Source organism: Atractosteus spatula, chromosome 3 (assembly GCF_055471065.1).
Source record: "Atractosteus spatula isolate fAtrSpa1 chromosome 3, fAtrSpa1.hap1, whole genome shotgun sequence".
NCBI classification, from domain to species: domain Eukaryota; kingdom Metazoa; phylum Chordata; class Actinopteri; order Semionotiformes; family Lepisosteidae; genus Atractosteus; species Atractosteus spatula.
In genome coordinates this window covers 11,489,181-11,516,953 of record NC_142708.1, presented here as the reverse complement: position 1 = coordinate 11,516,953, position 27,773 = coordinate 11,489,181, and the positions used below count along the sequence as shown (strand labels likewise).

The following is a 27,773-nucleotide window of genomic DNA, read 5'->3' as shown; positions in this document are numbered from 1 at the left end:
GAATACTGTGCCCCTGTCTGGTCAAGAACATCATGTACTTACAGACCAGACACCCAGCTGGATGACATCATCACTTGAACCCCACACTCCAGCCCACCCCCCCTGACTCCCTGCCCTAGCAAACACACATCCGGCATCCCACAAAATGCTTAAAAATAACCAAAACGCTCCTCACCTGCTACTTCATGTAGACATATTTAACCCACCAAAGACACATCTGTCTTCAAGAAAGCCAGTCTGAAAAAAGCCCAGCAAGACTCCAACTGGGCATCAATGAACTTATCAAACAAGCATCTCATCTCAGTATTCCACTCTGAACCACTTTAGGACTGCTCATGGTCCATGTCTTGCCATTCTCTGTAGACGGGGAATCCATGCAGGCCCTCTTTTGTTCCTGTGGGATGGAGCAAACTATGCAGCACATCATAGTGGACTGTCCACTCCACAGACTCAGTGGAGGACTACATACCCTCAACACAGCTGGACCAGAAGCTATTGCTTGGCTCCGAGACTTTGCATTCACTAAATAAATAAAACAAATAGACAGGTGTCAGATTGGGCATGTATCCTTCCCTGGTCCCTACTGTTTGCCAGGTTAGGTTAAGGCTCAGCAGGTTCCTGCATTGGACTAATTAATACTCTGTAGAGTTACTGGATGTATTAACCTGTATTGTATAGTCATTGAGACTGGATGGATGGTAGATGGCTTCATATACTTCAGCTAATTATCTGTAAATCAACATTATTTCACGAACACTCGGTAGAAGAAGAGTAATAGGACCTTCAGATAATTTCAGAAGAAGACAAAAAAAAGGATGTCAATGACAATAGAAGAATTAGGTTATAAAATGCTTTTCTGTTAAATTTCAAATTAAAAAAAAGCTCTGCTAAAAGGCATCTGATTTAAAAAGAGACTTCATAAAGACCACATAGACTTTACACGGGCAAGCTTTCAAGTGTGCTAAGCAATACACTGTGCCAGACTGGCTTTACAAGTATAAACTGTCATCTCATATTGCATTTCTACAGAGCAAATAGCTCCCTCTGAGGGTCCAGTCTAACCTCTGAACTGCAGTAACTACAGTGATTGTGAAGTCTGTTAACCTTTAAGGACATCTGTATATGAATAAGGGATAGAGGTACAAATAATGATGGAAAATATTTGGGAGTTCAAGTACTATTGATTGTCTCTAGGTACAATTCAAGAGATTGGCAAAACACTCACCTTTACTGGACATAGCCATTTTAAAAATTACATTTTAACCTTGAGCATGCTGATATATAACATGCCACTGAGCAGCTATAATGATGGACATGTGCATCTTATTTACAACTCTACTGAGCAATACATTAATCAAAAGCAAGACAGGTGGTAAAACAGATAAAAAAGTTAATCGCAGAAAAAAACATATTTGCTCACAGCGTACAAAGGCACATTAAATATTTTACTGGTAGAAATTTTTTAAACAGAAATGGTGTATGAAAAACAAACATATAATCAGCCAAACCTTTAATATTAGGCCCTTAAGCAGCAATACAGACTATGTCTGGTGTAGGCCTTAGCACTCCTTATACTGCCAATGAAAGCAAAGGAAAATTATGATTTTCATAGACAGCCAAAAATGCTGGCGGCATAGAGGTATTAATGACACTGACATAGATTTAGGAGAATTGAGCACACAAGCTCAAAGAGGACTATAAAAATTTCCAAACCCACCTTATTTCACAGCCTGTACATCAATTCTATTGGATTCTTACAACAAAGCCAAGTCTAGCTTCAGACGAGACTACAAATATTTTAAATTGTTATTGTCTTTTTGTAGGTTTAAAATTTCTGCATTTGTGAATGCATTATTCAGCAAAACTAATATTTAACATGATAAAAATAATTCCAGACATCAAACCTTCTGTTTTCAGGAGGCATATCTTGCCTTTATATCGTTTTGTAGAAAACACATATTTAAATATATAAAAGCTCATTACAATTTGATTTTACATTCAAAGTACTTCGTAAATGTTGAAATGCAAATAAAGACTTGTATCCAAGTGTATTTTATAAGACCCCATTACCAAGAAATACGATTGTATTTAATGCCTTTTTTATTTTTAAAATAATTGTATAGGTTTGGTCCAAAAACAACATACAACACTTTATGAAACTATTCCTCTCAAAATGCCTGGTGTTTGAATTTTATCCACCCAATGTGACTAGAAGCTCCTGCTATGAACAAGTGAGCAAACTGATAAGGTCTTTACAACCAATATCAGCTTAAGTCCTTCTATTTAAGTGACGTCTTTCTCAGCTTGAAGCCTACTGGGCTCCTCATTGCACATCTATGACAAGCTGATTTAATGGTGACACGGAGGGGAGCCATTAATCCTTAGCTTCATTCGGGATGGTTTATCTGAGTCTCTGAAAAGCATGTAAGGGGTGTGGGGTAAAAAGCTATCTCAAAATAAACAGTGGACTGGAGCCTGCCCATTACCCTTCAACATTTTAATTGATTTAATTAATTCCTTTAATTGCTCTCTAAAAAATCCCCTCTTGTTACTTTTTAAAATATCCCCTCTTGAAAGCAAGATACTTACTTTATAACCCTAATAAAAATAGTTACATACTGAAAAATAATTCTATAACACCAAAGCCGGCTGGATAATTCCACCTTATTCTCAATACACTATTGCACATAAAAGGCTTTCAGATTATGAAGAATAACCTCTTATAATGAAAGATAAAGGATGAACAAACCAAAGAGCACTGACTTCTGTCCCTAGTGATTTCCTTTATTTAAAATTAGCTGAATACATACAAAGCACTTAATATACATGAATTAGAACTTGTTCAAGCTAAAATAATTTAGCAAAACAAAGACAAAATGGCATTTTTTAATCAGCAATGTTGTGGGAAGTTTTAGTGGCCTAATTATGTTCTTTTCACTTAATTCACACTTGATGATTTTCTACCTGAATTTTACTGCCAGCAAAGATCGTTATTTAATCAGTAGTTAAAATACTGCCTTTAATAACTCCATATATTAACTAATTATGTCTCCCATAACATAAGATATAAAGATACAAAGTTTGTAATAAAATAAAAATACTATATAAAGTATTTGAGGGCACATTGGACATGTGGTTTCATGTTGCAGTTTTCAGGGAATGTATAATGAGTACACATTCAAGACACAAATTTTAAAATGATTGAATTCCTGTAAAATACTGTAAAATACTGCCATGAAGCATTGAAATTAGGGGCCCAACACCTACTTAAGAGTCAGAAGCATGTATATTTTCACCTAATTAAATCAGATGATCTAAGTAATATTTAAAGAGATGATTGATACTTTAATTGATTTTCTGTCCAGACGTGCTTCAAAATGGATGGGTAGCAATTGTTTAATATAGAGAAAGAAAGGTATAAAATGCAAAAAACACTGCTTTTAAACAGTAGCTATCCAAAGAAGAAAGCATGTCTTCTGTTTTTTTTATCTTATTGCTGAACTGATACTATTCCTTTTCATAATACCAGAACCTCTGTGATCAGACTAAGCACTTGATTCTTTCTAAGTTTCAATCTTAAAAGGCAACTAATCATGCAAACACATCTGTAAATGCTTTGCACTTGCAAATGAAGATTCAAGAGTACAGTATCTGGGATAATAAGGATGTTCCAGATGATTGTGGACTTATGCGAAAGTAAAAGAAAGAGATCAATCAAAATCTCTGGTACAGATATAAACAAAGACATTCAAAACCTTGGTTCATGTTTCAGCTTCCATGTTAAAGCTCTTTCACAAAAGATACAAAAATTGATGAGTATCTATGAAAATCTGATCTTACCCACTCAAGTTGAATTTTACATGAGCATTTTGATACTCAGTTCTTAGCTTAAAATAATAATAGCTAATATGTCAGTAGATTTGTAGAAGTAGTAGAAGATTGCCACAGTAGTGTATATCTGTATGAAGAAAGAAAAACAAGTAGAAGAAAGCAAGATGCTTGCTAAGAAGTACGCATATATATTTGAGATATATGTTTGCGAAAGGAAAGGGGCAGTATCCCAGTGAAATGTAAAAACAGTTCAACAGAAGTGTACAAATGAACTGGTTAACAAAGCAAACACTTCATATGCTGTTCTTATCAGATAGTTACCAGGTTAATGCGCTCCGAAACCCATCTAATAAACAGCTTCACAGCCATTCACAAGGTGATAAATCCTCAAGACACACTACACTAAACCTCATTAAATACAAGCTGGTAGTCTCGAAGAGGAATTACACAGTGGACACGGTCATAACTATTAACGCCCTGGCCAGCCATGATGTCCACGTCCAGATTTCTGCAGCAATCCAGTGCAATGCTTTTTCTTCGCTTTTGACATCTGTATTCAATTTATATGACAAGTCGCTGCACAACTGTTGTTAAAAATTGCTTTTATTAGTCCATGAATTTTTACATTTTCTAGAGTTCTCATATTTTCACTGTTTTTGCAATTGACATTGGAGCAATTTGTGAGTTGTAATTAGGTGGTACTTGGAGAAACATAAAATATGATCTGGGTGGAAAGTCAGAGCTTAACGAGCCCTGAGGATCACTGAAAATGACCTACAGCAGAGGGAGCAAGAGTGGACATGATGGATTGTGCAGAACTCAATTACTTAGATCGATTTATTCCAATTCATCTATCTGATACACATTTAATAAATACTGTACAGTTTAAACATCAACCATAATACACAGGCACCCCACTCCTTTCTACCTCAATAAGGTCTATAAAACACATTACACAGTAAAATAGACTGTGAAAGTACAAAAAGAAGGGTTGGCAGCCATATTTTCAATTAAATTCCCACAAATATTTAAAATGTATGTATTTGACTGAAGAACTCCAAAAAAGGCTAATACTTCTCTGGAACTATGAGGCCACCAAGTAATTCACATAATCAAATTTAGATGACTAACCTCACAGTATTTGGCCTATACATTTATGATTACTTTAATAAATATCAGTACTATTATTACTATTTCTTAGAATGCAGACTTGCATTCAACTCTATATGAGTTACTTTTCATTTTTTCATTACTTAGTATTTAGTTTGAATGCGTACTTTAAAATTCAGCTTCCAGAAATCACTTTCTATGTTATTAAGTTAAAACAATGTAACTGTTGCAGTGATAATGTTACTTGAAGATTGTTTTAATACAATATCAACAAATGTGCCATTTGTGAAACAAACAAAAACAAATAAAACCAGAACAATAAAACAAGCAAAAGGGAGATGGAATTAATTGAAAAACAAGTACTGTTCAAATTGTATTATTTAATTATGTTAAGTACATTTTACTTTAAACCTACTTTTAAAAAGTGAAATCTGTAGATCCTTAAAGTCTTCTCTCTTCAATATTATTCAAGAATGTGTTTTAAATATCCGGAGAAACATTACAAATGCAACAAATGAGCACTGGAGCCAATAACATTTGCTGGGGTTTTCATGAATCTCCATATATAAAAGTAAGAGAATTTCTTTGTTCACTGAATCTGAGAAAAACCAGGTGGAAAAATAATGTTGTCTGTGCCAAACCCCTTTTGATTAAAAGTCTGAATCTGCAGAATGTCTTTAATGTTTTGAAGTATGAGGTGGTTCAAAATTAGTAAGAAATTTCAAATCTCTTAGGCAATAAACAGCTCACTGATAATGGATGAATGGAAGGACTGTTAAGTCTCCTTGTTTGTTCATTTGTAGTTATATTCTTCAGTACTGTACATGCCCTGTGCTTCAAGACATCATCCACACACCTATTCACATTCAGAAAGGTGGATCGGAATGTGTTGTTCTGCGAAATTCTTAAGGATCTATTAAGCAGTGAGAATGGAAGAGGTAAATAACTGTATTTTTTTAACAAAGCAAAATAATTTGTAACAGAATAATTCTGGGACTATTAATTAAAACCAGGGATTTGACTGTACATTGGCATGCATCAAGATCTAGACCTAGAGGGGAGTTATACTGTGAATCCTGTTGAGACTATTATGAGTCTGCCCGATGAGACACCCCTATTTCACAGCCAAACGTTATTCCTTAAGCAATAAAAGACTGTACAACAACTGTACAAAGAACCGTACCTAAGTCAGAGCTGGTCCTGAAGAGCTAGTGTGTCTACAGGTTTTCATTCCAACTCAGCTCTTAACAACCTTAATCAACTAATTAGCTAATTAATTTAACAGCTTCGCCCGGCTCTTCATGTGCTGCTGATTTAAACAGGCTCAGAAAGCTGCAGAAACACCAGGGTTTTCAGGACCAGGGATGGACAGTCCTGATCAAGGAGTTTTGAATATAGAACCCTAAGTTTTAATGATGCTATGTTACAGGTACAATGATTGGGGTATGACACAATGGTTAGCAGTACTGTTGCACTGTTCTTGGGTTCTGGGATCAATTCCAGCCTGCAGTCCCTTCTGTGTGGATTTTGCATGTTCCCCTATGTCTGTGTGCATTTTCTCTGGGTGCTAGAGTTTCCTCCCACCTCCCTAAGACATGATTGGTGTCTCTCAGTCATCCCGGTGTGCATGTCCTGCAACAGGCAGGTATCCTGTCAATGGTACAGTTTTCTGTGAAACGTGTGTGTCCAGGATAGGCTCTGGGTTGCTGTGACCCTTATCAGGAATAAGCAAAGATGTGATAATGGATGGATAGATCGATGGATATGCAATTCGTGGTAACTATTTGATCAGTTTTCACTTTATTCTCCTTTCTTGAATTCATCTACATGCTGTGGTTAAAATTCATTTTATAACAAGAACAATGTGCAAAGAATTTTGAGCTTCATTACCACTTCATCTCTCAGGCTGCACACAAGAAGGTGAGCTATCTGAGCAACTTGGAATTCAGTCATCTGATTCAGGCAGTGGCTGAGCTAGAAATTTAAACTAAGCTGCACTGGCTTCCACCAATCCGCTCTAATCAGTACTGATCAACATGTAGAATAGAAATAAACATTTCTTTTTCAAACTGCAGATTTTTATATAGAAATGATAGTTATGGTTTTGGCTCCTTTTGACTCTCACCAGGATAGACATCGAGAGCTGGATTCAGAGATGTGAAAAGACTTCAATGTCAAATCATGGACAGAGATAAACAGAAGCAGGGTTCCCAGATAACCCTGTAGTTTAAATGCCAGAGCTGTGTTTGTTCGTGGTTCTCTAATCTTCAGATTAGGGGAAATACTATTTGCAAATATCATTGGTAAGCTAGTCTGTATGTTTTTCAAGGTAACTGTGGTATTTGGGGAGCATCTGGAAACTGGCTTTAAAAGCGACTGAATTAAGGAGAACAAGATAAAAAAACATTAGATAAATTATATGACGGAAGAAAGATGTACTTGGATGGGAGATGTCCTGGGAAAAGCTAAGGTTGCTGCTGGAAGAGGTGTTAGTGGGGCCAGCAGGGGGCGCTCACCCAGTGGTCTGTGTGGGTCCTAATGCCCCAGTATAGTGACTGGGACACTATACTGTAAAAAGGCGCTGTCCTTCGGATGAGATGTAAAACCGAGATTGTGAATCTCTGTGGTCATTAAAAACCCCAGGACGTTTCTCGAAAAAAAGTAGGGGTGAAACTCTGCGTCCTGGCCAAATTTCCCATTGACCTTTACCACTCAAGGCCTCTAGTAATCCCCATCTCTGAACCTGGCTTCATTACTCTGTTCTCCTCGACACTCAGAGCTGATGTGTGGTGAGCGTTCTGGAGCACTATGGCTGCCTTTGCATCATCCAGGTGGGGCTGCACACTGGTGGTGGTGGAGGGGAGTCCCCATTACCTGTAAAGTGCTTTAAGTGGAGTGTCCAGAAAAGCTCTATATAAGTGTAAGCAATTATTATTATTACTTGATGAAGAACACAATAAACAAAGAACAATGACAGGTATTATTCTTATATGCAGTATTTGTCCAAGGATTACCTTAAATTCTTAAAGAAAATGTTTTTTTTTTTAATTTAATATACCACACAAAAAAGAATCAATCAATTTGGCAAATCAGCTAAATGTTAAGGGCTCTAACGTTTCATATGTGGGGAACACCACTAAAAGAAAAGTGGATAGGGTAGTGTGTTCCTGTCATCAAGCTTTTAAAAAATTGATAAAAAGCATAAATTGCAGAAGAAAGGGTTATATAGTTAGGCCAGTTAACATGGGCCATACCATGACTGTATATATAATATACACTTTAGTTGTTAAGTGTTTTGAATATAGGGCCCCTTGTATTTATCCTTCTAATTTCCTCTAAAGAGTGATTTCAACTAAGGGTAGTATTGAAATTTTTGTTGTTAGAATAATACATTTTCCGTGCCAGTTATAAAACATTTGCTTCCACAAGCAGGATGGGACGTACATTTCTAAAGGATCAGAGGAAAAGAGAGAAGAGTTTAGAACTCTTTATTACTCTCATTGTATATGTTATTTCACAGTGCAAATGTAATGCTGGTAAACCCATTAGGTGTATAACAAATATAAAAAAAACACTGAATTTGTACTACACGGTGGCACAGTGCTTCCCTGCAGAGCTGGGGTCCTGGGTTCAATTCCTATGTGGGTTAACTGTGTTATCCTTATGTATATTATCCCTGTGTTTGCGTGGGTTACCTAAGGATGCTCTGGCTTCATCCCATATTCCAAAAACTACTGGTAGGGTAACTGGTGTTTATGTCTGTGTGTTTATGTCTGTGTGTGCCCTGTGATGGCATCCTGTCCAGGGTGTATCAGGAGCTGTGCCCGTTACTTGCTGGGATAGGCTCCATGACCCTGAATTGAATAAACTGGTTAGAATATTTAAATATTGGTGTCTTTCTTTTAGACGGATTATTTCACTTACATTATACCGGTATAGTCCGCTATGTAATTTCCCAAAACTATCTACACGATTAAAAGAGATAAAACAATTCACATTGTTTGTCACAGATTCTAGGAAAAGAGAGGGTTAAAGAATGGGGCCACCCAAAAAAGCAGAGAGCTTCATAAAATATAGACAAGGCTCAGTGCCTTTTCCTTGATTTGAGCTTAGAAGGCTATGGAGACAGGAGACATGGGTTGATAAGCATGCCCTCACAGCTGATGTTACAAAGTTGGGAACATTTCTGCTATAAAGGCATCCATTGTGGCCTCACAGAGACTCTTATTTTTCTCCCCTCTGGGGAATAATTAGCACACGTTTCACTTCCACAACGAGAGCACAGGCCTCACAGTCCAGTCTAACCTTGTTGGAATCTCGGGGCTGCACTCAAGGGTGAAAAGCATATCAATTTCACTCACCTTGGTGCACCCACCCCTTGTAAAAACCTACAGGGATGTGTAATGAAATTTATTCCTTGTTAGACTACCAGTGTCTGCCTGGAGTTCAGTAGACCTATTAGTCTGTCTCTGTTTTCACTCAGGGACTTCCTGAAGTCAAAGAACCTACTAGACTGTGAAACCCTTTAGTTACACCTTACTTTTCCAGGTTGTTAGATACCATAAGCTATATCTACCTTTTAACTTATACCCAAAGTAAAATCAAAGAACAAAATGAATAAACTGAGACTATCAGGCACATGCTAACCTAAAACCTGAATAAATTCAAATACCAAAATATACCAAGATATGCAGGATTTGATAGTACTTCCACACCGCCCCTCGCGATTTTCTCTAGCAAATCTGATTTGTCTTCAAAGGAGTGCAAGTTGATAAGACAGTACACAAGTGTGTGTGATTATCTGCAGAGATGAGGAAGAAAGGGAATTTCTGAGGAGCCCTCCCATGATTTTAACTGATAGGAAAAGCTCTGTCTTCAGACCACCAGTGAGTGCAGAAACACGTGGCTCTTGAAGAAAGTTAATGCTCATCTGAACCACATGAAAGCAAAAGGCAAGGGGCTAGTTAAAATTGTTATTAGCTCATTTCCGTAAATGTTATCTGAAATAGACTTGGAGATTTCAGCGCCAATAAAATAAATCTCATCCTTCTAAGCACTCCCATATACAGGAATTTGAGTCTACTTCTATTTAAAACTTTTACTTCAAACAACAGAACAGAGATACATTTTTCAGGGCAGCAAAATGTCTTTTTTCAGATGTGGGTTTTCTCCCTTCTTTTTTATCTTTTGAAAACAAAACTTAAGATGTTTCTCTGAAATGTCTCATGGGTCTGCTGTTGTGACTTTGGCTTTATGTTCAGACACTGGCTTAAAACTAAACATGCAAAAGTTCACTAGCATTCTCTACCTTGGTTGACCTGCCAAGCATTTCCCTATTTACCTGTTTACAGGAATATAGATGTAATCTTTGTTTGCAACACTTTTTCAGTCACACTGCAACACCCCCATCTCCAGTGCGCCAAATTCCAAAAACACTCCAATGGGGTTTCTATGTCCAGTTTTATTTAGTGTCTGAGATATTTTTTTTCTAGCTCCCCATGACAGTTAAATTATAAATACTTCACATGCATACTGCAATCTAGTAAGGAGGGGTTTATATTGTTGTTGTGTTCTCTGTTCTATTCACAGTGTTCTATGGTCCCTCATTCATTTACCTCCGTCTGTTCCAGATAATGCTACTCAGATAATGCTAAGGCTTCACCTCAGTGTTCTTCCTAACACAAGAAACCTGCATTACAGCAATCAGAAAATAACTTTTATCATCACAATTATGTCGTTAACAAAGTTAAACTACCAACATAAAAGTGAAAAACAAAATGAAATAATTCAAATAGTTTCTCGGTGGCATTGTGCCTCGCAGCTCTGGGGCCCTGGGTTCAATTCTGGACCTAGGGTGTTATCTGCATGGTTTTTTCTATATTCTTCCCCTGTTTGTGTGGCTTTCTTCTGGATGCTCCGGTTTCCTCCCGCAATTCAAAAAACACTGGTAGGTTAACTGGCTTGTGGGAAATTTGGCCCTGGTGCGAGTGTGTATGTTTCTGTGTTTGCCTCGTCCAGCGTATACCCTGCGTTGTGCCCACTGCTTGCTGGGATAGGCCCGGGCTTCCCCATGACTCTGAATTGGATGAAGTGGTTAAAAAAATTGAGGGATACAGACTCTCATTCTGAGTGGTTTCTCGGATTTTACAATTGTACGTGCTTTTTGCATTCTGAAATACTGTTTTAAAAGCTTTTTTAAAAAAATAGGTTTCGCTTCAGGTGTTGCCATAATATTCCAGCAAACGTGCGGACTTTGACTTGGGCAATCCAAAATGTGAAATTCCTTCTACAGCCATTCAGTCTTTTGTAGATCTGCTTGCCTGTTTAGGATCAGTGTCTTCCTTCATGACCAGGCACACCTTCAGTGGATGACTGGGTGTCCTGATATTCTCTGCCGGAACTGGCAAATATAAGACCAAATTCTTGTTTCCATCAGTAATGATAAGCCCCCCAAGTCCTGGGGGAGCAAAGCAGCCCCAAACCATAATTCTCCTACCACTAGGCCTGACAGTTGGGATGGAGCTTCCGAGTAGTAGCAATTTTCAAAAAAAGAACGGACTAAAATTCCTACAGGCTAACATGAGAGACTGACAACCAGTTACAGCAAATGTCTAGTTGAAGGCATTGCTGCTCAAGGAACTGCCACCTGTTTTTGAATCTAAAGGTCCCCATAATTATCTGCACAAGCATATTTACTGACGCATTATGTCGTTAATTAAATAATCCAAATATATCTTATGTCTTTTGCCATTATGCATTTAATCAGACTGTTGTTATCTACTGTTATCTGCTATTATCTACTTTTATTACTCTAGAAACAGCCACATCCCCAAATCTAAGGCAAAAACAAAAGAATGCTAAACGAATTCATTTGCTGTAAGCATCCACCCATTACCAGAATGGAATGCAGCCCTACCAAATGTGAAATATGATTCATCCTGATGCAATTCTTTTGAAGTTTCCAGAAGCAGTGATCTCTAAGCCAAGTGTCTAAGGTACAGACTTTGTCACTTCCTTTGATTTGAACTTTGAAAAACATTACAGGAATGTGGGGTACAGAACACATTAGTTGGCACTGTACCAAAAGTGTATGGAAAAATTGTCTAACATCAGTATTCTGGAACGCTGTTACAGATACTTCAGTGAGAAACTATAAAAGAAAACAGGTGCCACATATTCTGATTTGTCTACTGAAGCATGAGACAAAGATCACAACATTCAAATAACCTCACATGTGTGTTGTTTTTTTGTGGTCATCAGTATTTCACTACCATTGCTTACTATATTATCATCAAATACCATTATAGTCACTGACTTCTAAAATATTTGTCTTTATGCTATTAACACAATTATGAAGATCACATATCAATTACATATCATATGTCCTGTAACAAAAATAGATTATTGTGTATATTAAATTGTAACGCACGTAAGATTTGTGATTACAAATATATTTTTTTTTCTTTAGGATTAACTAGTCTTAAGAATTAAAAAATTGAATCATACTTCAGAATTTCTAATTAATTTATAGTGTCTGAATTACTGCTGAAGAAATTCTAGTGATATCGTTTTTTGTATGTACTATCGCTATCTCATGTAAGCAAACTTGATTAAGTCAGTTACACCATGTCCCCTGTCAGCCACACTCACACTACCTTTGATTAGAGAGAAACACTACACCGCCTAGCCTTTTATAAGCAATGCAACAGGTCAATCATGGTGTTACAGAAAGTCCATGTTTTCTTTCACAATCTTAACACTGATTCCTGCTGTGTGTTATCAATTCCTCCCGTGTCTTTTTAAACACAGGGTTAATTTGATACTTGAGAACTCACAGGGCTGTACCGCCATCATGTATTACGTTTAACTGATGTCAGCTTTCCATTTGAATCTTATCTTTCTAATGTTAGCAAAGACTTTTTGAAGTATGAAGTATGAACTCTGCTCTGTAATAAAATGCAGAAAAATGCAGAATTAATAGAATTAAATAAATCAGACAAACAAAATGCATTTTTTAAATACAGTACACTAATTGACTATTCATGTTGGGCAAATATTTGATTTATACACTGTAGGCATTTTTTTAATGTAGACCATTAAGTCATTAAACACAAAGTAACTGTAACTACAAAAGAACAGTAATCACTACACATTCATGGTAATGTTTTTCAGGGAAGTTAAAGTTTTTATGACCATCTTTAGTCACTCGCTGCCAATGTAATGTAGTTTCACAGAGAAACTATGAAAACTGTGAAGGGCACAACCCTTGCTTGAAGATATACGTGGAGGTAACACCTTCTACTTCACTCCTGGAAGAGACTAGCTATCAGGGTTCTTTCCTCCTTTAAATGTTTACCATTTTACAGAAAGTAGTGAAATTAAAAATTCAATGTTTTTCTATGGCTTACCTCCCAAATTGTTTTGTTGAGAAGGCCAACAGCCAGATAATTTTTAAGGGAAGATGCAACAGGGATCAACAGATCCAGAACAGAGACCTCTGGATCAGACCTACAACTCACAATATTGATATGAGCCACAGATTGATTAATGATTAATTCATGATTAATGTTTTAATGAATAAGAGATGGTCAATGGTCTTCAGCTTAAAATTTGATTATTCGTCCTTCCTTAAATCAGTTACATTAGTTACGTCTACATCCCTCTTCAAATCAGTTACTTGTCTACTTCATTTGAGTCTCACACAATAATATGACCCATGACAAAAGCTGCTTTCTGAAATGTAACACTGTGCAACACACGACTCATTTTTTTTTACTCTGTCATCAGTGGGTAGGTGTAATCTCCATATTTAAAATAGTAATGAAACGAAATCTCCAGTACTATGGTATCTGAAAACCACATCCTCTTTTTCCTTAGAGATGTATACCTATACTATGATCACAAGCTTTGAAAAAGGTTAGCTGTCAAGTCTAATATGACTTGGAAAGAGGAGTGAAATCTGAGGATGAGCGGCAGGGAAATTTGAATGCAGCCAGAAAAAATACCACTGTGAGAACTATACCGTTCAAGAAAATCACTGTTAATGGTAGGTAAGCTCCATAACTGTTCACCATTACAAAGTGGCTCTGCGCAGAAAAAGGTATTTAAATAAAGCATCACCTCCTACTGTATACCACTGCATACCATCACATTCACATATGAGCACAAAAACATTCGAGGGCTGAAATCATTTCATATCAACTTCCAAAGAGTAAAAAAATCATTTTCGTTAAGGGCTGAATATTGCAGTTTACATGACGTTGTGACAAGTTTTTAACGGGAGGAATACAGACATGAAGGAACTGCTGAAATACTTGAAACAATATCTTTGTACAAGATTACAAGCAAAAATATCAGTTCTACAGTAAGAAATGTTGTACTTTATGAAAAGACCAGCGGGAATTCCAACATGTTTGTAACTAAAATAAAAGACGACAGTGAGTTTAGAGAAAGATAGAGATGTATGTATATATATATCATTAATTTGCAGGGGTTTGCCCAGGGGCCGCTGGTAGTTCCAGGAGATTATTAATAACAAAGCTCCCCAATTTAGATCTCTCTGAACATGAGTTCATGCCACACTGTTAATATATTTTGATAAAGCCTAAGCAGAAATATCAAAATCAAGGTTTGTTAAAATTATAAAGCAGAGTTATTTGTTGAGATAGAACAAAAAGAAAGCACTGGCCCCAATTGTCTCTGCCTTAGGTATTTTGATTCAGACTTTAAATGTTTTTTTCCTTTCTCTTTCAAGCACCTCATGCTTCCTTTCAGCAGCAGCAGCCTTTTCTATGGCAGTTAGTAGGTCACTCTTCACTTTCCCACACACACCTGATACCACCTTCCTGTGGGGCTTTTTGAACCGGATTTGTCTGAACCCAAAATTCCTTGCACACTAAAGTTGTCCTCTGTCACGACTAAAAATGTTATCAAATATGAAATAAAAATGTACTTCCTCTAACATTTGAAAATTTCAGTAAACTCGACAATGGGTGGTAGGGCCCTCATCCCAGCCAGCAAAAAAGACAATCATCTACATGTTACTGCAGCAGTATATTTTGACTGAAGCGCAGCAGATTTTTTAAATTCTTTGATTCACAGGCAATAGACGTGACTGTTCCCCCCCCCACCCTTTCACTGAAGTCTCCCTTCTGCTAATCTTAAACCCTTTCCACTAATCTTTATAAGCAACCCATGCTTAGTTACAGAGGAATTCTAATTGGTACACAGCCTAACACACATTCTTAGTTGACTTTATCCCTAGAAGTTAATTAAATGTATGCTCTTGCTGACAGCAAGCTTATCTTATCAGAATTTTCATTAAAACAGTTATATGAAGCATTGTCCCAACATATACCCACTCAGATCTTAAGATAAGGAAACTGGTCCAAACCCTAACCTGTGACACTCAGTTATTTCCTGAAAGGCAATCTGCAGCAAGTAAAGGCTTTAAATTTTATGAAGACTTGGCTTCAATAAAGACCACCTGTCTGTAGAAGCTACCTTTCAAAAGACTGAATGTCACGCAGCATTTAGAGCAACCTGGGTATAAAGACCATCTGTCCACATGGTTCACTTATTTCACAGTCCTTATGGAGAGAGGGGAAGGGCGGCATTCTTGTAAACCTGCTTTTTACAGTTAAAATTGCTCAGCACTTTGGCCATCATTAACTGAAAATGTGATGTAATCCCTCTTAGTACTAGATTGCAGCACCTATGGGAAATACATTCCATATTACAACAATGTTTTATAAACAGCTGTATCACGCATGATTAAAACACCCAGGGGTGTGGAGTAAAGCAGACTCCTTGTCTAAAGTATGTTCTGACAAAAGAGAATCCTCCTTTGGTTGCTTATAAAACAAGATCAATATGGACTCCCAAACACGTACGAGTCCTTGTTTCTATCTATTCAGCTCCTGGGTTTTAGCTAAATGAAGCATTCAATGTGGAAATAAGTGGATTTTTGGATTGTTGACATAAATCTCAGAATGGATTTTTTACGGATCACAGAGAAACTTGAAAGAAGGATCCTTTGCTTATTAGTAGGACTCTCAGTTTTCAGATTTTGTCTTTGACCAGTCGCTCTGCCTTGAAAGCTGTAATGGGCAGCTGTTAAGCCCTCTCTGGTTTTAATTACTGTGTTCATAGCAAAATGAGTTCAAGTATTTTTTAAAGTAGCTTAAACAAGGATTTAGATTATTGTATTCATTGTTGTCTACAGATGATCTTGTGCCTCTTTAATGAAACGGAAATCTGTCTGGAAATCCTATTGTTATGCCAATGAATAAATAAAATTATAAAAAAGACGGGAGTGAGGATTACATGGTTTTAGACATGGAGGGAATTCATGTGGGGTAGGAGAAGAGCAATTAACTCAAGATATAAAATGACAGACTTATCATAAAACTATGATAATCATAATTAAAAGGCCTTTTCAGGCGGACTAAAACATTATTACCTATGTTGAAAGGCAAGTTAAGGTTAAAACAACAGGCAAGATGAGATTATGTTCTTCAACATGTCAGATCTTTTAACTAGTTTACATCTTCAATGACTGAAGTGAAAATAAATTAGACAAACCTACGGTAAAATCTTTAAGCAAGACTCTTAATTCTCTATATCCTTAAGAAATATGTTATTGGTTTCTAGGTAGTTCTTTGCAAGTGAACTGTAACTAGATAACATTTCCTATCTAAATCCAGTCAAAACAGTGACTGTACTGTATTTATGAAACATCAGAGTGTTCTATCACAGGTTCTAAACAAGGTTACCAGCCAGCCCATTCCATGTCTTTGCAACATGTTTTTGATGAAACCATCATTTTTGTAACTATGGAGCTGGTTTCAACAGAATCCAGGAGTGCAATAGACTGGAAGGTTCCTTTGTCAAGAAGTCCTCTGTGGCAGCCAGACAGCAACACAGTACGTGTTCCTTGTTTACCAACTCACCAGCCCCAAAGGCAAAGAAGAAGCTCTTGTGTGGATGCTCCTCCAGAAGTGCTCGTACCCGTTTCCCCATCCTCTCATTACGCTTGTAGATCAGCTCTTGCCTGAAGTAGCTGTCAATCTCCTGAGCAGTCACTTGTTCATTGGGGGGCAGCGTGACATTGTTAAAGTTAGGAACCTGGTAAAACAACATTGATGGAGCTGTTGGAGGATGCTGATGTCATCGTGTTTTTCTGTTATTTTCACGACCGGGAAATTAGATTACTTGGGACTCACTTGGGAGGTGTCATGGTTGAAAATGATGGAGTTCAGGTCTCCACAGTTGTAGTGCTTGATGAGATCTTCTGTGGTGTAGGGCACCTGAAGGCTGCCGGCTCTGAGACTCTCTTGCTGGAGCAGAGTCTGGTTCAGAGCGAAAATCACCTGTCCAAGAAAAAAAAGGATAATAGAAAAGTACAGTTAAAATGCATATACCTTCAAAATTACTTATTTGCAGTAGCGATATCCATTTCTTTTTATAACACAGAGGTCTACACAACCTCTAACATACAGCACGTATTTTAAGTTTGCTTTAGAACTCAGAGGTATGAATCTAGAAGAAAAAAAATCAAACAATATAGTCTGTCTTTACATTTCTATCCAAATATAGTACAATATATAGCTAATTGCACCAACAGAACACACTTAAATCCACACTGCCCTTTAGCAGGAATTTTTCATAGGATGTATTCCATTAAAGCAACAAACTTTAGTGCAAAATTAATTTTGTATGTTCAAGTTCGCAAAACAAACCCAAAGTAAAATTTTAACAATGAAGTATTGCCACATTATTTGTACTTAGCATTTATGTCAGTTTATATGTTTAGAACAGGGAAAAACTAATTTCACATGGCCATTGCAGCACACTGCCACCAAGGTTAATTATACCTCTGCTTTTAAAAACTACTACTATGCAATGAGGAAGAAAACCTGGACTTTCAAGAGACTTTTATAAGTCTCAAAATAACACAGTTATATCTAGTTACAGCTCACTTGTAAAGAGCTACTAACAAACCAGTTTCCATGAGATTAGATAAGAGCTGTCAAATATTTTCTAATTTCCTTTTTTTGGGTTGTAAAACATTGACTAATGAGGACTAGAAAAAAACACAATCCCAAATATTTGTGGACCCTTACAAGTGCAAGAAAAGCAAAACCCAAGCCTCTATGTCTTGGTATCAGTGTCTTTTATTGAGCATATTCTAGAGAGAACTCTGCAATTATGGGAGGTTAAAAGTAAGAGAAATTTAAAGATACAACATAAGCTTGGATTTAAAACAGAAAGATGTCCTACCAGTAGTGATTCTTTCCATTCTATGGAGTATTTGTTAAACATATAATAATAGTAAGACCTGAAAAAGTGGAAAGATACAGAACATATGCCATACACAATACATCCACTGTGTACAGCAGAGGGTAAGTGGAAAAAAAAACTGGATATGAATACTCTGAATTGTGCAGACACTACACAAGGTACAGAGAGAACAAGGTGCAATAGATTGTCCAACATAATATAATGTGACTGTGTAAAAAAGCGGGGGCAGTTGGGTTCAATATATTTTTTTAGAATTAGAACTAGAAAATTTCAAAATACCTGATGTATCACTAGCTTCAAAATGTTTAGTGTTTAACTGCAAAGGCTAACCTTCTGAAAGGGGTGTCCAGGATATCACGTCAAATGGATTCATCCCCCTGGAAATTCTGATGGGGAAAATGTCCTGTGCAGCAGCAATGAGGCCCTGAGCAATACCATGCTGTACCCAACCAAACTGCTAAGGTCAGTGTTATCAGGCCTGCTCATAAGTACAATATAATCTGAATGGGGTCATTTCACATTTTCAGTAGAACCTAATTTTTCAGTACATCACTCTACTGTGCACTCTTTTCAACAGAAGTTATGGCACTGCTGCTAATTATCGAAAAAGTATTTAGAAATACTTGAAGAAAGTCATAAATTGTTATAAATTGTAAAGGGAATGCTCACTGCTGTAGGATAGATTCCTGATATGAAGTACTACAGGAAAAGGCCTGCAGATAAGATCATAGATATAATTTACTTTCAGAACGTTCCAAGCCAGAACTCAACCTCAGATGACCACTAAAATCGTGAGAGAAGAGCAGAGAAGGTGGCGGGTAATTAGTCCAAAATCCAAAGAAGTTCAAGTAGGGAGCTGCGTCAGCATGCGTAGGCTGCAAAGGAATTAGTAAAGGTTTATTCCATGCTGAAAAGAAAAAGAAAAGAGACACAACGTTTTGACTGTGGAGCCTTTTTCAGGTGTCATGGAATAAACCTTTACTCGTTCCGAAATACGAAGAGACTTCCTCATTAGTGCCACTGGTTACTTATGGTTTGCAGACTGCCAGGACTACTTTAGCTATGTTGCCAGTGCTTTATCCTAGAAATAATTTAAAATCATGGATCTGCTTTCCACTGTGGTGCTCTTGTGTTCAACTGGTAGACAGGACCTGGGCAGGAAACAAGAACAGCCTGTCAATGCATCAGTCCCTTTGGGCTTTCTATGTTAAGTAAAGAGTGCCCGGGGTTTTGTTTTCAAAGTAAACAATCACGTGTAAGCCTGAAATGGTTCCTTCTGATCAAGGGCCATGATGCACTGTGTTATTCGTTTTGTTATGTTTTGTTTTTCTTCTCCTGTACCTCATCTTGTCCCATTATCAAAGTATCCTGTGCTTATTCTTCGGCCAAAGCTGCGGCCTGCTATTCTTTATCAATGCTACACCCGTCCCCCCCCCCCCTTTTTCCATCCCTAATTCAGTCCCCCCAAAAAATCAAAGCCTTTGTGGGGGAAAAAAGTCTTTTCAGAACAAAAGTAACAAGTTTATCAGAACAGGGCGCTCTCTCTCTCTCTCTCCCTCTTTGTGTTTCTTTTTCCTACTGAAGAAAATCGATTTAAGCCTCCCAGTGTATACTATAGTTATGTGTACATCTATACCATGCATGCATATATATTTATACACGCACACATATACACATTACTCTAGGCTCCTTTTTTGTTTTCTACAGTGCTCAGATGACACTTTTACTTTCACTGTCATTGTTGGAGCAATCTCATAGGATAAGGGGGCAGAGCCCAGCAGATGCCTTGTTGTTTGGGACAAAGGAACCCCTGCCATCCTCTCCAGTCACAGCACTTTCATCCCCCTCTGATCAAAGCGCCACTCTGCATATGAAAGAGGGCTGGCTTTATGCTGCTCAAATTAGCCTATCGCCACCCCGCCAGCCTCCAAACTCCACAACAAAAACTCTCACATCTGTTCAATCTGAGCCTCATCTTCTGGGTTTTTTTTCTCAGCCCTTAGCTTTGAGCGCTTTTCAGCCCCTTAAATTATGGTCGGGGAAAGGGGGTGTATGGATCACTCGTACAAAAAAAAAAGAAAAAAAGAACCGAGAGAGAAAGAATAAGAGAGAGCTGAACGAATTACATTTCTTCCTGTGATCCCCTCTCTCTTGTTTCCAGGCTGTGGGTCACTGGATGCGTTTTCCCAGTCTGAGCTCTCCTTTTCAGTTTGCATAAACTGTTTCTTCTGTTTGCTGCACACACACCTCAAATCAAAGTTGGCTCAAATTAAAGCCTCATCGCCTATGAAAGTCAATAATCCTTCTTTGTCATGGAAATTGTGGCTTTGGGAAGGGGAGAGGGCCCAGGCAAAAAAGCTGGACATCTTAGAGATGAGCATGCGTCTTCAGAAGTTTATATCCACAACTCCACTGAGACTAATGAAGTGGAAGATCATAAGCTCAATGATCATACACTTGAAACCAGAACTTCTTTTTCCATTATAAGGGAATGGGAAAGATGGGGGGGGGGGGGGGGTGTATTTTGCATTCTCTGATTATAAGAGCTATCTTTCAATTTCCCTGTGATTGCTTAGGAAAACAAAGGAAAAGAAAGTAAAAAAAGCAAGCATGTGCAACTGGCAACCCAGCTTTTCCTGGAAAAAAAAATGACAAGTAGATCTGAGGTTGAGTCTTGGTAAGCTGTTTCTTTTCACAGCACGGCTTTTTGCTAAAGCAGCTTTCCTTAACAATGCATGCTGTGGCCAACATGTACTGTGCAGCAGAAGCAGAAAAAAAATAAGCAGCAGGCTCTTAAGGCATCACAGGACAGTTTGCTTTTCACAACACACATTTTGATCACAGTTCAAGAGGCATGCCGCACAAAGAAGGATGCAAATCAAAAGAAACAAGCAAAAAGATAAAAGAAAGCTTTCAGTTTTGCAATCTTTGCAATGTTAAATACTGTAATTGCTAGTATACTTCAGAATATCTAGGCCCTTTTTTCACAAACTGTGCACCGGTGAAACGAGTAAAGACAAAAAATACTCCCTTTCAGTTATACTATATTTTACCAACATAGCACCTTTCATTAAACATCTTAACACACTATCAGAATAAATACAAAAAGGTAAAATTAGTTGAGGAAAGAAATAACCAGCAGATTCCATATCCCTGAAAGTTACAGGAACGTTTTTTGGCTAGGTAACCACACAGCAAAAGATCTGTCGCTCTTGAAGTCAAGTCTCGTTTATGTGGGTAAAGACAAAAGACCAGAATCAACATGATGTAGATTGTAAGATGATGCTTAAATGTAAAGTAAATCCATAAGTTATTATGGTGTCTAAAACGTGAGTTTATGAGTCAGAAGAAGCATTTCAAAATGTGTTCTGGGTTCTGGCCTTAACAGGCAACAAAGTGAAAGAGCTGTGTGTTCACAAGAACAATTTCAAGTACAATTTGAAAATTGTGTACTGTGCTACAATAATATATTATTGCTTACTATGAGATGATGAGACTAACTTCTCAGCTGATCTTACACAAATACAATTTTGAAAGTATATGACACTAATAATATCACTGACATGGGTCATAGATATTAGAATTCAGAGATTTCTGGGAAGGGAAAAAGTCTTCAGATTTTTACTGTAAAATACATGTACTGAAAACAGTACTTATTTTGCCAAAGCTTGAATAAAAAAAAAACTCTTTGTAACAAAAACACAGAGTTAAAAAATGTACAAGATATTAGATAAATAATACAACAATTCATACTAATATATCTGTTTAACCTATACACCTTTTATGTGTTTGAATTGACTATCATGTTAAACAGCTGCTTTGTGTTAAAAATACCTTGTGTAAAAAACCCTTACAGTATTGTAAGGGTTACAAATTTCATGTATTTTCACTCTGATTTCCATTCTTACAGCCATGCTCAATAAAACAATTTTAGCTATGTACCTAAAAACCCAAACAAACTTGTCTACCATATTTGAAGTCACTGCCCAGTTTCTGCCAGGCTGAATTTTCAAAATTCAAAACTTCAAAAGGCTCAGGTGTTATAACCACATCAAATATTGCTAATCTCAAAAATCCTGCATTTCAGAAGGAAATCTTACTTTGCACAAGTTGAAACTTGGCAAGTAAATGCCAACAGTATCACTTTTCCTCATGAACATGTCTTACATCTTGTGTCTAACCAAAGTTTCGACTAAAAGGCAAAATTCTCCATGTTTCCTTTATTCTAGGTTAACCTTTGCATCTTCATTCATTAGGTCTTATCACAATCACTGACCTTATGTTGAATTGCTTAACCCAATTATCACTGTATGTTTATTACCTGTTAATGGTAACAAGAGCTAGAAAAATAAAACCGTTATGGAAAAATAAGTCACAACAGGGCTGACATGAGAAAACCTTTTTATAAGGCCGTAAACAGCAATACCTTTAATTATAATGATCTCATTATATAAAAAGAAAAGAAGTTATGTATTTTTAAATGAATAATTAGCTATTAATTTACCAATTGCCAGGAATTGGCACTAAGTTAAAATGAATGATAAATTGCAAATTGTCATGATCTGCTATGTCCATTGTGTAATTGGTATGCTTCTTGAGGACACGTGGATTCACTTACGAGTAATGAATTCTATTAGAGCTACACCTCCATCAAAATAACTGCATTAAACAATTTGCTGATGATGACAGAATCTTTTATAATACAGAAAGCAGCCATATGATCATCTGGACTGGACTAAAACCCAAAGACGTTCTTTGGGGTAGACGTTCTGGACACTTGCATAATCTTTTTGGCTTTTTGGCAGTATGAGGTAACAATGGCAGTTTTCCCATTTTAAACGAGGGATTTAAAAGAAAAGGGAAATACTTTATTTAAATAGATGCATCTGTCATGTGACATAAAACACAAAAGCAACTGACAGCTTAAATTCTACATGACTTCAGGGAATACGAAGGCAGATACTGGCATTTTTTTAATAACTGTATTGATATACAACTTGTCTGTTGGGTTTGATGTATTTTAATCGTTTCATTTTTTTTAAACAATGCACTACTTATCATTCTTTTCTTCTTTTGTCAAGTTTTTTTCTACACATGTATAATAATTTCCATTGTTTATACCTGACAGTTTTTAAGAGAAATTTGTGTTTCACAGAACTGAAAATCACAGAAATTGGAACATGTTGCATCTGACATTAAAATTAAATAGGATATCAAATGATGGACAAAGGCCATATCATTGAAAATGTGATGCTTTATTTTAAAAATATGCACAATTTAAGCAAAAGAAGGACAATAAAGGGAAACCCATTTCTAATACCTTACTATGTCTGTGCTGAAATGGAACAAAACATTTGTTTTTATTCTTTAAAATAGAGCAATGACTATTTTAGGAATATAATCTGTGTGCTCTGCTCTTTTCTTAAGAGATAATCAGGAAACTCCCCTTCTCACTGTGTGCAGCAAAAAATTATGTTTTCGAAATTTCTTGGTGTTGTGAGAAAGAAAACTTTCTGTAGTTTGGTCAAATACTAAGACACTACAGACACAATAATACTACAGACACCCACATGCCAATGAATATGAAGAGACAGCATACTTAGTACTTAACTCGAATGGCCGATGGAAGGGGAGTCCTGATCAAATATAACTAAGCCCTGTCACAACCCTCCTCAGGAGGACTAAACCAGGGAGAAAATGCTGTGATGGTGAGATTGAGTGAGGACTGCTAGAAAATATGTGGTGTGCAGAGTTGTGTGCAGCCAGGGTGAACTTATACAGCGGAGAGTGGAAGTGCAACATTCGAATTTAACCTCCTCTTAAACTTCTGGTCAATAACACCATTAGTATCCAGTCCATACTGATAATCATGATATTAACATGCAGATTTTATATTAGCAGGCAATCAGAAAGAGAAAAGGCAGAACTTTCCTTAAAAACAGGTTAAACCCTCTATCCAATCATTTAGAAAATTCAAATAAGTAATTGATTTGCTCTACAGATGTATAAGTAGCAGATCTCAGAACAGAACAATTCTTAAAAACAACATTCCCATACAATCTGCAATGTAGTACTAGATTTCACTCAGGGGCATGGAGCAGTTTATTCAGAGAACCTTGAGCCTTATTACATGAACTCTTTCACTGCAGTTTTTGAGTGGCTTTTTTTAATAAACACGCTCTTCTGCTTGAAAGTCTTGATGACAGCCTGGCGCAAAATATCGGATGCCAGCCATCTACCATAGATTTTCTAAGACATGTCTTTCCGCAACAGTTTGCATTATACTTGTTGAGATATTTGTTTCAGCAAGAACAAGCCCTCTGACTGGGGACTATTCACAGAAACACCTTATTATAAGTATGATTGCCAGAGACTAAGAAAACATAATCCACTAGATAAAATTTCAGACTTAAAGTGCACAAAAGGCCAGGTGGATAGGAAATGTGGATAAACATTTACAGGGGATGGTGAGCCACAGGACTTAAGTTTCTTTTTCTTTTCACTTTGGCTAAATTAATGCAGCTGTCACAAAATCACGGAATGTTAACTATTCCGTGGTCCAGCTTTGTTACACAGAACTACATGACCACTATCAGCTAATACAGCGATTCACCTTTAGGTCCCAAAGGAGCTCCAATGAAGCAGGTGCACAGGAAAGAGCAAAGGCTGAGCTTGTTGACCCACAAATCCTTACATGTGGGATGGAAGTGAGAAGGTTAATCTTGGCTTTTCAACAACGTTTAGGAAGAAGGTAGTGTTGGCCAAAAGAAAGAACGAGCCACATTCCAAAAAAAAACGATCATGCCATTTCATTTAAGAAAGCTTGTCAGCAAGCTCAAAGTGCTGTGCTGTTCAATAGTAAGGAAAATATTCAAAGATATTAATAGAACAGGCATATGTAAGGGATAAGTGTAGTTTTCGGACATGACCAGTTCTCTCACAAAGCAAGAATGAAGGGATTCTCCCAGGTGTGCAACAGCTGATTTATTTCACTGCTTAATAACCTAGCGCTGGTCTGGCCTTTTTGATTCTTAGCAGCATGTCACATTTCTAAAAGAGATCACTCACTTTCCTTTGCAATTACTTACTCATTAAACTCTTCTGATGACAACCTTTACAGATCGGTTGCCAAACACCTATTGTAACCTGTGGTCGCTCACTTTCCTGGAGACTGAATTAAGCCCTTTCTTTCTCATAAGTCTAGCAATTTGGTTCCATACTTTAAAATAAGAGAAGAAAACTAATCTTTTAATAAGAAACATCACCGGAAATTACATTCTACACATCTTAAAGTACATGTGTACTGATGTATTGTATATGCAACTATTTAGAAGGGGATTCACCACATATCAGTACTGTTATTTTTATATAGAAGGGGTGCTTAGAAAACTGTATCAGAAATGCACAGATGCTTTCAGTTGCAGCAAAGAGCCAAATGAGCAATGCTAATTGTCCAAATTCTCCCTTTAAAGGTTTACTAGAACAGTAATTACATTTACACAGGTAAATTTCTCTCAATATTTAACACACCTGTCTCAAGGAAATGTACTGCTGTACAGTGCTTGTATTAGGAAGGGGAAGATAATATGCAAATCCATACAAATAAACAATTAATATTAATACACAACAAGGATATTTACTGTAAATGTCTCTGTCCGTTATATTGTGTGGAAAAGTTTATGATATTTTAGTAGCTTTCAACTTACATTTGCAATTAATGTAATTTTCTCATTATTTAACACACACACATTGCATAACATATATTGTCATGTACAGTAATAATATATCTTTATGGAGTGAGTGTTTTCCTCCCTCCAGCTGTCTACATTAGTCTACGTTTGACAAAATGCACAAATTTGTGTATATATATATACACACAAATACATGTAAATATGAACACTAATTTGCCAGCCACGCACTTCCTTTTTAAGTGTATTGAATGCTTTTAAGTGTTTCTGTATTTGTATTGCATAACTAAGGTCAATCCGATGGCCAGATATGAACTGTCAAAACTTCTTGCCATTGTTATTGTGGAAAATCAAGGAAGTATGTATTTTTTTTCCCAATATTTGAACCACAACGGAACACACAAACAATGCACAAAAGGAAGGTCAGAAAGAAAAACAAAAACAAAGGACCCTTATAACCAAGAAGAATTCATCTGTCCAGGCTGAGATTTGTTCCTCCAACACAATTTGTCTGTACTCTTCGTTATGACCATTTCTGCGAATGAATACAACCAACCGTGAGACAAGAATAGTTCAGTTTTCACTAAGCTTGCAGAATAGATTTTTTTAGCAGAAGTCAGACCCCTCGGCAAAAGATAGTGCCTGAAGATTGCTAGTAACCTAGGAATCATTACTGAGCACGAAGGCTTAATGGCACAGTCATACCAGTCACATCTAAAAGCTCAGTGCTTTTAAGCATTGTGTCACAGGGCACTTTTCGGGACAGGACATTCAGTCATGCATTGAGTGAATTGGTGACAAAGAAGGTTAAGAGCAACCTTTATCTGGGATTGCTCTTGTGGTATTACGTAAATTCTATCAGAAGGTTTGAAATGGGCTAGTTGGAGTGCAAAATATTCAGAGGCATAAAAAGTATTATCTCTGTTCTACAAATGTAGCTCCTCCAAGTCTGTATTGCATATACAGTATACATAACTAGAAGGGGACTGATTTTAGATGAGAGAAAAAAGAAATACACAGGATCCAAACCTTGTCCTTGGGGGGTACTGTCGACTGCATTTTGATTCAACAAAACTCTAAATCACCAGTGCCACCCGATGCCTTTAATTAATAGATCTGCTTGTTTTAAGTGAGGTTTAGTTTACTTGTCTCTCTACTCAGACCCGAGTTTCAGTAATGCCCTTCTTGAAGCTCTCTCTTTCCAACTGTTTTTAAATTTTCTTGGCCTCAACTTGGTGGTCAACTTATGGTGATTAGTCACAGATGAGACTGACAACAGACCTTCCCACAACAATGTTTTATGCAGATAACGGTGATGTTGAGTCCTTTAATCTCAGGACAACAATCCTGCCCTTTAAATCATGTTATCCTAATGTTGTGCTTTGTACATGAGAAATGCGGCTATATCAGCAGTCCTTATAATGGATAAGATTTTGAAAGTGTACTTAAACCCTAGTATTTCCTGAAAACCCAGTTACCAGTATTCATTCATTGACAGCCAATTTCTCTCACAGGCACAGGCACTTTAAAACAAAATCTAAAATGCTAGTTGAGGTAATGGTAGCAGGCTCATGCAAATAAAAAGCATTTCAATGGCTAATCAAGCAACGCAAGTGAAAAAATACATGTCCAGCTATTCAGTAAGAATGATATCTGTTCTTCTGTATCTGAGAGGTAAAATGAGCTTCTGTCAAGGTATTTTAAAGAAAAATAAACATTTACAGTAGTCTGGGATCTTAGGCGTCTCCCAGGATTCACTTTAGTTGAATACACACTTGTTTAACGGTAGAATGGGCATGCATTCTCTGGTGCTGGGCAACACTGGAAAAAAGAGGCAAAGGA

At 37.0% G+C, this 27,773-nt stretch overlaps 1 protein-coding gene across 1 annotated transcript in view; it reads right to left on the bottom strand.

Moving 5' to 3' along the window:
• trabd2a (TraB domain containing 2A) overlaps window positions 1-27,773 on the bottom strand; it is a 93,264-nt gene that overhangs the window by 39,070 nt on the left and 26,421 nt on the right. The window contains exons 3-4 of the mRNA XM_088911013.1: window positions 17,166-17,312; window positions 16,893-17,067 (exon numbers count right to left, since the gene is read on the bottom strand). Coding sequence (XP_088767139.1) covers window positions 16,893-17,067; window positions 17,166-17,312 — 322 coding nt within the window. The remainder of the gene's footprint in view (window positions 1-16,892; window positions 17,068-17,165; window positions 17,313-27,773) is intronic.